Source organism: Alosa alosa, chromosome 1 (assembly GCF_017589495.1).
Source record: "Alosa alosa isolate M-15738 ecotype Scorff River chromosome 1, AALO_Geno_1.1, whole genome shotgun sequence".
Classification (NCBI taxonomy): domain Eukaryota; kingdom Metazoa; phylum Chordata; class Actinopteri; order Clupeiformes; family Clupeidae; genus Alosa; species Alosa alosa.
Window position 1 is genome coordinate 40,038,898 of NC_063189.1, and position 10,951 is coordinate 40,049,848.

At 39.3% G+C, this 10,951-nt stretch overlaps 1 protein-coding gene across 1 annotated transcript; it reads right to left on the bottom strand.

Moving 5' to 3' along the window:
- Nucleotides 1-7,190: 7,190 nt before the first annotated feature.
- Nucleotides 7,191-9,586, bottom strand: LOC125304606 (ladderlectin-like). The gene is made up of 8 exons (XM_048259015.1): nucleotides 9,520-9,586; nucleotides 9,315-9,401; nucleotides 9,157-9,204; nucleotides 8,266-8,313; nucleotides 7,983-8,074; nucleotides 7,737-7,862; nucleotides 7,437-7,536; nucleotides 7,191-7,311 (listed from the first exon to the last, which is right to left on the bottom strand). The coding sequence occupies exons 2-8, from the start codon at nucleotides 9,379-9,381 to the stop codon at nucleotides 7,238-7,240; spliced, it is 555 nt and encodes a 184-aa protein (XP_048114972.1). The 5' UTR covers nucleotides 9,382-9,401; nucleotides 9,520-9,586; the 3' UTR covers nucleotides 7,191-7,237.
- Between the last annotated feature and the right edge of the window lie 1,365 nt (nucleotides 9,587-10,951).

Below are 10,951 nucleotides of genomic sequence, written 5' to 3' on the forward strand. Positions count from 1 at the left end.
GATTCCAAAAATAATTCTGTGGAAATGCATGGATTCCAGTTGCTTCAAGTAGCAGCAACTAGAATCCATGCATTTCCACTGAATTATTTTTGGAATCTGACGAGCTGAGATGAGCTATGAGACAAAAGTTCACACTCGGTATCATGTTTCAACACACTTTAGGTCAACATCACACCGAACTTCTCCTCTGACAAACCAGCAAGAAGTTGTGCTCTGTGGAGATGGCCAGTGTGACTCTCCTGGTCACTCAGCTAAATACTATACCTTTATGGATGCACTGAGTGAAAAGATGGTGGACTTTTTGGTGGAAAGTTGTAAGTTGCAAGTTTGCAAGTACAAACAATATAAGACAATGGAGCTAAGTTGAGCACCATCTCCACTGACCACCACTCTCAAATTGTGAAACAAATGAGGGTAAACAATCCTGAAAAACATCATCAATTTGACCCATGGCATGTGGACAAAGACCTATCAAAAAAATTAGCGAAGGTAGCAAAGACAAAGGAACGTGAAGGCCTGGTAGATAAATCATTTGTGGTGGTGTGCACAAACATGTGAGGGTAATGCTGAACTATTGAGAGAGAAGTGGGTCTCCGTAGTATACCATTTTACCAACCGTCATGAGTGGCCTGGGAACAGGTACTACCACACATGTCCACACGAGCCTCTTGATGAGGCAGTCCAAAAAGGAAAGCTGTGGCTGAAGCCAGGATCTGTTGCACACAACAGTCTTGTGAAGAGTGTGACAGACAAGCAGCTTTTAAAAGACTTGGATCACTTAACGGAGTGCATCCACACAACACTAGAGGTATGATCAAGTATAGACATTAAATATAAGCATGATTTCCATTGTTGGATGTAATTCAATTGTAATTGTTCTCATTTGAAATTATATTTTGTTTAAGGTGTATCACTCCATGTATCTGAAATACCTCCCAAAGAGAACGCATTTTGGATATGATGTGATGGTTCATGCCTCTATGCTTGCTGCCCTGGATCATAACAACAATGTGAACAAGGAACAGGTGAGTGTAATCATTCCCACTCATTGCACAGTATTTTGCACTATGTGACATCAGTCTGTTTCTCGTGAAACAAGGTTAATGATGTTATCAGTATCAGTACATCATCAGTAGACACCATCTACTGTTAGACTGGGTAGGCTACACCCAGTCTGATCTGCCAGTGATTTGATTTCTCCCTGCAGCTTGGGCTGGTAGGGAGCAGACTTTTCCTCCTGTTTCCTAGCCACATATGCTGGAGCCAATCACATTGGCTCATTGCAAACTCCTGGCTCACTATTACTGAGTTTAAAACCATGATAACAGATTATTGACGACAAGCAGCTCTAGTACTTGCTTGTCTGCTATACCCTATTCCATGCTTTTTGGAGCTGTTTTTAAGAGAAATTGATAGATCCTGCTAGATTAAATAGCAGACATATCTTCTGTGTGTGTCATTCCATTTACACAACACAACCACTTAACGATTGTCTTTTTTCTTATTTGCCCTTTTTGTTTTTGAGTAGGCAGTTTATCAAGCAGTGGACATGAGTTTCAACCAAAGACACATCATGGCTCCACAGGTGACACTGTCAAGATCACAGATCATTTTGCAATCATTGCAGTATTCACGCTTCAAATAGCTGCGAATCTCTGCCACATTTGTTTATTCAGTTATCAGTGATGTAGGAAAGCAAACCTGTATTTATAAATATCTAAACCTGTAAATATGTACATAACAACTGTCAATCAATAGTTTGATTAGGTTTGTCCTGGTATATCAATATGTTGGTGTATAAATATCTAAATCTGTAAATATACATAACTGTGCTTTATTGTAGCAATATTGGATGTCTGCCTGTCATTCCCCATGTATGCTATTGAAGGCAGGGTTGCGTGGACCTTGGAGCGAGGGGGAGCTGCTGATTGACACACACACACACACATCTTAAATGCTTCGATATTATTGAAGCAGAGCTCACCTGCTTTTGTATAAGGAATAAATTGTGATGGTCCCAAAGGACTGAACATTATTTCTCTTCATCTCACAAGAAACTTCTACTTTGAGTATGGGAAGTGTGCACTTTTGACACCTCTGATAATACACAATGAACATCAGTGGCGTAGCGTAGCTATGCTGGGCCCCGGTGCAAGCATTTTCATTTGGCCCCCCCTCGAACACCAACCCCACCTCCCGCGACACAAACACACGCACACAAAATTGCATGTGTGTGATGGAGTCATGGAGATTCACCAAAATTATCAGAAAGAGCCATGGACAGTGGCTACCTGACTAATCATCGCTACCACCTGTTAAACTGAATTCTCCCAACTTCCGAAACCAAACCGCAGATAACGTATAGCCACAGAACAATTAAATAGCCATTAAGGAAAACACAGCAACTCATATGCGTGGCGCCTACACAATAACCACACAATTGCTTAATTTAGCCTAACAGTGTGGCGCAGCGGTAAGATAGCCTTCCACAAAAACGTCACAGAAAGTGCACCTCACATATGCCTACTCCATAAAAAAGCAGCCTGTAACCCACCCAAGTTCACTATACGGGCCTTCTGTTGTCATTGATGATATATCGTTGAAACCAACTCCCTGGCTCTGCTGTTCTTTATGGAGAGTATAGCCAATCCACTCAATCGTTCTTGTCCCATGCCTAGATTTCTTACAAAGATTTTACTTTGTTCAAAAGTAAAATCTCCTGTTATCATTGAGAAAACACTTCTATTCAAAATGCAAATACATGTGTTAATTGGTAAAACCCACACACACTTACAGAGAAAACAGAAAACTTACAGAGAAAACTGAACACCAATCAGTCTGAGGCTTAGCACTACAAATAGACTTCAGGCAAGTGTACCTGTGTACCTGTTCAAGTGTGTACTTTTCCATTGAGTACCCATGTACAGTTCTGTATTTGCCCATTTACTCCCCATTTCTAAAACCTATCGAAGGATTATTTTCAGTGGGCCAATGAAAAGTATATGATCACCAACCACATACCTGCATGCCTCTTTTGTAAGCAATTGTGTCAGTTCAAGGGTGCATATGGCACACAAGGTGATATTGTCCCCGTTGCTTAGAGAGAACCCGAGAGAACATCACCTGCAATGTCGACGAGGACTTGTGACCAAATCTGAACAGAAAGCAGGAACATCCCCCCTACACACACACCCACATGTTTTTTTTTCAATAGAAATTCCTCCAGTAATTGTTTATTTGGGGGCCAAGCAGCGAAGGCACCCATTGTGTTTCTAGCTTTTCTTATTATGCTTCTTTCTACCGCAATGGGAGTCTATGACAGCCCATAGAACTGTCTGGTAAAAAGTTGTGAAATTTGGCACACTAATTAGACACAGTCCCATCATTAATTTCACCAAGTTTCAAGTCAACACCTCGAGCACTCTAGCGCCACCAACAGGCCAAAGTTGAACTTTTGGCCCGATTGTCAAAAATTAGGTATCTTTAGAATCCTTGAACAAAGCCGAGTTCAACGTCACTGACGTCATGACGTCAATTTCCACCATGATGGATTTTTTGGATTTTGTCAAAAACCTTTAAAAAGTTTCACGCCTCACATAGTTTGTCCAATTTTCACGAAACTTAGCACATATGATCTTCAGACCAAGCCAAGATCTTCGGAACTAAAACCGTTCTCCCCTAACAGCCAATCGAAATTTGTGGCGAAGCCGCCAAACAGGAAGTGAGCTCATATCTCCGCAAACATTTCATGTATCATAACCAAACTCAGTACGTAGACTCATGACCCCATCAGGAGGATGTGTAAACACTTTGGTGACCTTTGACCTCTAGGGGACACTGCAATTAGGACAAATGCGTTTTGGCCTGTAGCTGCTGTTGTGTTTGAAATTAAAATGTACTAGTGGTGTCTGGCAATACAGTTGGAGGTCCTTAGGCTGACCCAAGCCAAATTGTGATGTCATCGTAATTGATTCGGCCGGCATATTGGATTTAATTAAAAACACTAAAACGTTTTCACAAAAGGTCACTAAAAGGTCACAAATTTCATCTGATCCAGGCACTGCGCCAGGATTCCAGTTTTGGATGGGCCAGACCAATTGTGGGTGGGCCTTAAAAAAAAACTTTATCAAATCACTGTTTAACCTAATAAAAATGACTGACTAATATACTGTTATATTATTTGTGCTTACATAATAGAGATTTGAATAGCTTGATGCTCTTTAAATAGTTTGTTGCATTGTAAAAAGGACGGACGTACCTATCCTCGATCACTGTCCTTGGTTCTGACCAAATAAGAGCGCTTTGGAATCTCCATTACGCACCACTGCTGGCTATGCTTTAGCGCATCTCTTGAATAGACCTACAGTAAGGCCTATAGGCTGTAAAAGTGGGAATCTAATATTTCCCCCAAACATAGTTTAGTTCTGCTTGTATAACATGAGGTCGAATATTTCATTTGTTTTAGGTTTTCAACATTACAGATCGATCAATCACACTGCCCGACAGTTTCAATCAATATGCAGGGCAGTTGAAAACATTCGTTGCTTAGCCCATAGAATCTAAACGGTTTTCATAATTCCCATTTTGCCTGACTTGCTGCTCACTTTTCATAAATTAATCCACTGACTCAAGCCTCATTTGCGCCACATTTATTGAATATTATGGACAATATTATTTTGACAATTAGAGGATGTAATGACATTTAGCTATCTTGACATTTTCTGTTTGCTATTACAAACGAACTATATAGCCACCTAGCAGAGTGGCTTTTAAATAGCAATATGCATTATATGGTTTTATGCTTAGCTTAGGGAGAAGGGAACATTGAAGACTCACTAATTCGATTAGAAGATGGATTCTCTGTTGTGATGGCATGCAACGTCCCTTTTTACTCTTCTGAGTGAGCAGTGGGTTCGGCTGTGCTGTGTGAGAGGCTAAGGCCTGATTCATCGAGTTCGCCCAAAGCGTTGCCCCATGATTATATATATATAAAAAAAGACTGACCTAGCCTATGTAGTAGCTACTAGGCAAAGTAGGCCACCACTGTTTGGCCAGCTCCAGACTGTAGGCTAGAGGCTGATAACAAACCTGAACTTGTAGGCTAGTCTAAACGACGAGAACAGGATAACTCCACCACCACCTTGTTATTGATGACTTCATGATTTCCTTGTAACGTAGGCCTATACCAAATATCAAATGCAAACAATGACATGCCCAACCTCGCGCGCGCACGTAGCGTCCAAATTATGTGTTATGGAAGGTAACGTTCATGTTAAATCTGCTGCATGAAGAAGAGTGAGTTCACCCGTGTCCGCTTGTTTGTTAAATATGTCCATCTCATCTCAAAGTTTTAATGCGCGATCGGAATAATGGTTTCATATTTGTTAACTGTACAAAATACATTCGGGCTGAAGCCCTGGCAAAATCAGCTGGCGACTACCCCTCGGGCACAGAACTTGTTCATTGACAACGTCATCTGTCATGTAAAACATGCTCCAAGAGAGCTCATAAAGATCAATCACACCCATTAGGCCCTTTAATGCAAATCGGATCAATGATCACAATATCAACAACGTTTGCTGCATTGCAAAAAAAAAGCATTTCAGAAGCCATTATTAAGCCATAGAGATATATCTATAATCACAGGAAGTAGGCTCATATCTCAGCAACGCCTTTATGTATCGAAACCAAACTTGGTATATGGACTTGGGACCCTATTCTGAGGACACATAATACATTTGGTGACCTTTGACCTCTAGGGGCGCTAGAGATACAGGAAATTAGCTTATATCTCAGCAACGCCTTTACATATCGAAACCAAACTTGGTATATGGAGTCGAGATTCTATCCTGAGGACGCACAATGCATTTGGTGTACTTTGACCACTAGGGGTGCTATAATTAGGAAGACTTTCTTGTATTGACACCAAACGTACGTTGACTCATGAACACATCCTAAGGACCCACAATACATTTGGTGATGTTTGACCACTAGGGGCACTATAATTAGCTACACTTTCACCAAACTATTTAGACCAAACTTGGTATGTGAACTTATGAGTACATCTTGAGGACACACAATAAATTCAGTGACCTTCAAATCCAGTCCAGTCCAGTCCAATCCAATCAAATCCAATCAAGTCCAATCCAATCCAACCTAACACAACACAGTCAAGTCTAGTCCAGTCCAATCCAAACATTGCTGCTTGCAGCTATATTTTCTTTTTACTTTTGTTTTGTTGCTACATTTTTTATTTGTTTAGAGTACATTCACTTACAGTATTGTTTTGATAAGTGTGATTCTACTTTTTTTTATTTCTGTATTTTTCTTTTTTTTATTTCTGTTTTTTGTAAAAACTTTTGTTGCAAAATATGTCAGTTCATTACGGCAGAAATTGTACTTTTGAATTTCACAGAAGACTGAGTCCAAGAAAATGACAATAAAAATAGAAACACAAAGACTGCAGTGTTTTATATAAAGCACATCAGCGTGTTGCTGTTTATTTGAAAGAGCAATTCAAACGGTGCATGATGTATGGTTTTGTTGCAATAAATACATTTTTAGAAAGGATTTTTTGATTGCAGTGTTTCATTTTGACATAGATGTGCGTTGTTTATCTCCAAGTGCTATGTCTTATTTGGCAGTCAAATTCTGCTAAAAGTGTGTAAACAATGACGGGGGAAAAAACCTTTGACAGTTCCTATATGATTGCTACGCTATGCTAGCAGCAGTCATAATAAATCAGGCTCCATGTTAAACAGTCCATCATTGGCCAAGTTATTGTAGCCTATATTGTTACTATTCACAATATTGAAAGGGGAGATAAAGCAGAGTTCATCAAGAGCATTTAATTATTCAAGTAGACCATCACTGGGTCCATCCATTTACTTTATCATCAGTTATTTTTATCCATTCTCCATGTCAGATGTGTGTGGACCAATAGGCAATCCACTGGAGTGGCGATTAAAATATTAGCCTGTACTCTGGCCTAATCTATTGGCTAAGAAAAATATTACTCGCTGTTAAGTTACTTGCCGACCCTTGGTCTATAAGATACTCACTAAGTGGGAGCATGCAGTATCATTGACTATGAGCTTAAGAGGAATCCTTGGATGCGTTAGCTGATATGATATGATATGAGAGCACATGTCCTTACATCACACAAGTATGAAGCACATCAGACACATGAATTAAGGACGAAACATGTTTATTGATCCATGAGGCATTCTGAGGTTTATTAATTACAAGGATTTTGGTTTCGAGAACAGAAAAATGGTAAGGAAGTTCCACAGTTAGTATTTGACCATCCACCTGTAATGAATGAATGAACGAAAGAAGTGAATTACTGTATTATTTGAAATTTAGACAAACCTACAACTTTAGAGTTAATGCCAAAGATAGAACAGAGCCTTTGGTTAATGCATCCATGGTCTTACCAGTTGAGCGCATGAATATGCATTGATAGTGAGCTGTGCTGGCTGGGGAGAGCCAGTTCTCGTAGTTAAAACCTGTTCTGTCAATCCACATCCATGAGCCCTGGCAAGTGAGTTTGAGTTAAATTCATTTTTCTCTACAGGAACTGACACATACTTCTACTACGACTATTTGTTGTATTTTTTTTTTACAGCTGTAATGCTGTAAAACAGGTTGGTTTCTGTTGACAAACAGCAAAGCACATTTTCGATGTAAAGAGTATACAGAGAATAACCTAAAATAATCTGAATTGACTGACTGACCTGGAAATAAAATCCACCTAGCCAGGCAGTTGATTTGCCAGCAATTTGAGCCAGATTCTGAAGGAATTGGTATTCATCTGGGTTTCGCACTGAGGCAAGAGCCGCCTGCTGGTTTACACAGTGTTTCTGCAGCGGAAACAACAATCATTCACTTAGTCAACTTAACACATATTCATTTTGTTCACTAATGATAATGATATAACAATTGTGTTTGGTAAAATGTGTTTGTTTGGTAAGAAGATGTACCTCAGCATTGATCCATGTCATGTGACTGTTAACATATTGGTAACAGTGGGATCCAAAATTGAACCAGCCAGGTGGACAGTACATCCGTGCAGCTGGACAATAATAGACATTGGGGCATTTTGTTAGATACCAGAACTTTCAAAGAGATGCCATCTACAGTATTTTAACAACATGGATAAAGTTAAGTTGTGTTTAGTTAGTCCATGCAGAAACAATATGTTTTGTTAGTTTAGACTGTCATGGTCCTTAATTTATCTTGGTTTACACAAAAACCTAAACTGACCTGCATCAGCTGCATCGTCATTTTCTGGAACTTCAGCCATCTCTGAGTCTGATGGTTAAGAACAATTTGATTTAAGTTAATTCACACTGTTATACAGTAGATGATTCAACTGAATATGTCATGTAGGCTACCAAATGTGCAGTATTATTGTAAACAATATCTGACTGGAACATGCGTCAAAGCGCCGTTGTAGTGATAGAGCTTCAGTGCTGGATCACAAGAATATCTTTTCAGCAAGGTGCAAATACTTTTGTTGTGTTTATTGACTAAATAATGATTAAATTCTGATTAGAGCATTTGCTTGCTTTATAAACAATGCTTAAATTCTCACTGGTTGTAAAGCTTTTGATTGCTTCATTCACAGATTTAATCCTGATAAATAAATTAAATAAATAAACTGGTCATTCCAGGCTGTGCAGAAGGATATATCTTTCTTAAAACATAATAGATATCAGATTACAGGCTGTACACAGAATCGTGGTGATCAGGGCTGTGGTGGGGGCTAAATGCAAGTAAACACAGTTTATCCACCTCTGACATTTCAGAAATAGAGTTTATCCACTTCTTATTAGAGCTTATCCACCTCTCAAAAAAGTGTATTCACCAATAGCAATTACTTTTAACATTGAAAAATCACACATTAACCACATTCACAATATGTACACTCATCAACACTCTAGGAACCATTTAATACCACTGGTATTGTTATAAACATTGAACAATAACCTCCACCATCATCAAACATGTTCTGAATGCCTTTTTTAAAAAGTCCAATACCGCATGGCGCAGTCCACCTTGATCACAGAATTCATAGTTAACCCACCTCTTATTTTATCACTACACCCATGCTGGTGATCTATTAACATTCCACATTCTGGGTTTGCCACTCACCTGGTACAGAGTTCTGTGCTTCTTCTGGTGTCTCTTCAACAGCCACCACTGGAAACACATGGAACAAATAGACTGATGAACTGTACTCCCTGTGATATTATGCATCCTGCTGCAAAAGTTAACGGATTGTCTGAGTTGGGTATCAAGCTGAGCCTTACCTGCAGCTGATGTCATGTATGCAAAGGCGAGACAGAGCAAAGCAGAAACTGCGAGAGCCTTCATCATGAGGAGTTTGATGATTGTCTCTAGAAACAAAGACGGGGATTAATTAAAAGTATGAAAAGTTTCAGTAATCTTTCTTTTTTTGGAGAACACCTTAGCTGAGATTTGAGCTTAACTTAAAGTCTAGAAAACAAAGCATACCTTTAGATGATGTTTCAGTGAAGTATGAAGACAGTTGGTTAAGTGATAAGCAGACCTGAGTAGTGGTTCTTTTATACTCTCCTACCTCATATGCCAAGAAGAGACACTTCCTGTTGCATGGCAGTAAATGTCATAAAACAATAATGATAAGCTCAAAACCCTCTATCAGTAGAAATAATGTTCCTGACAAGAAACATCAAGGAAATCAATTACATTACATAAGTTTTCAGTGGAGGATTCTCTGATCAGGGGTCAATAAAGTCTATACTACATGTAAATATTTTAATGTTTCCGAGTAACAGGATAATAGCAGGACTTTTTTTAAAAAACAAGTTAAATATTTAGGCAAAAATCCACCACTTGTAGGTGTTGACTCTCAAAATAACTGACCTATTAAGTGTTTGGAATAGCCTATAGTGAAAGACATGTCAGACTCACAAATCATAGTGTGGACAAAGGCTGGTTTGCACGAGTTGATTTTTATAAATAACTTGAAAAGGTATTATACAAACTTAACTCTGAACACACAACAATGCTGTGAGATTGCTCCCTGTCTTGCCTTACTCTTCAGTGTTTCTTGGCAAATATTTGATCCACACGTGCAGACTTGAAGGCTTATCTGACCCAACAAAAATTGAAGGCCACTTCCTGAAAGATGGAATTTCTCGAATATCTCTTCCTGAAATAAGGCGCAGTGGTTTGGGTTGTATGGAGTAACAACTGATATGGTCATTTAAAGTATGACACATAAAGATAAACGTTTAAGATTAATCACAATTGAGTTGACTATAAAAGGCTCTCTCTGATCATTGCTGATAAATGGACAAAGGAAAAAGGAAAAGTTTTTACAAGACGCCCATCCAGATAAAATGTATACCAGTTGAACTTTAACTAGATGTACCACAGAGCGGTACAGAATATGACCTGCACATTCTCTTCGCAAAAATAAATCACACTTGTCAATTTGTGTCCATCTCCTACACTGCAAAAAGAGATGTGTTAAAAATGACACATCATGTGTAGAATTTTAACACATGTGGTGAGTGTGTTCAGGGACTACACATGTTGTGTCAAATTTTACACAATAGATGTGTGAGCCATTTTAACACAGAAATTGTGTCAGTGGGGGGGGGGGGTATGGTGTGTGTGTGTATGTGTTTATGTGTGTGTGTTTGTGTGCCTTCTTGCCTGCATGTGTGTGTTTTTATGGGTGTGTGTGTGTGTGTGTGCATGCGTGTGCTTGTGTGCGTGCCTGTGTGTGTGTGTGTGCGTGTGAGTCTGTGCGTGCGTGCCTGTGTGTTTGCATGTGTGCGTGCGTGTGTATGCCTGTGTGTTTGTGTGTGTGTGTGTTTATGTGTGTGTGTGTGTGTGCCTGCATGCGTGTGCATGTATCTTTATGTGTGTGTTGCATGTGTTCATAAGTGCGTGTGAG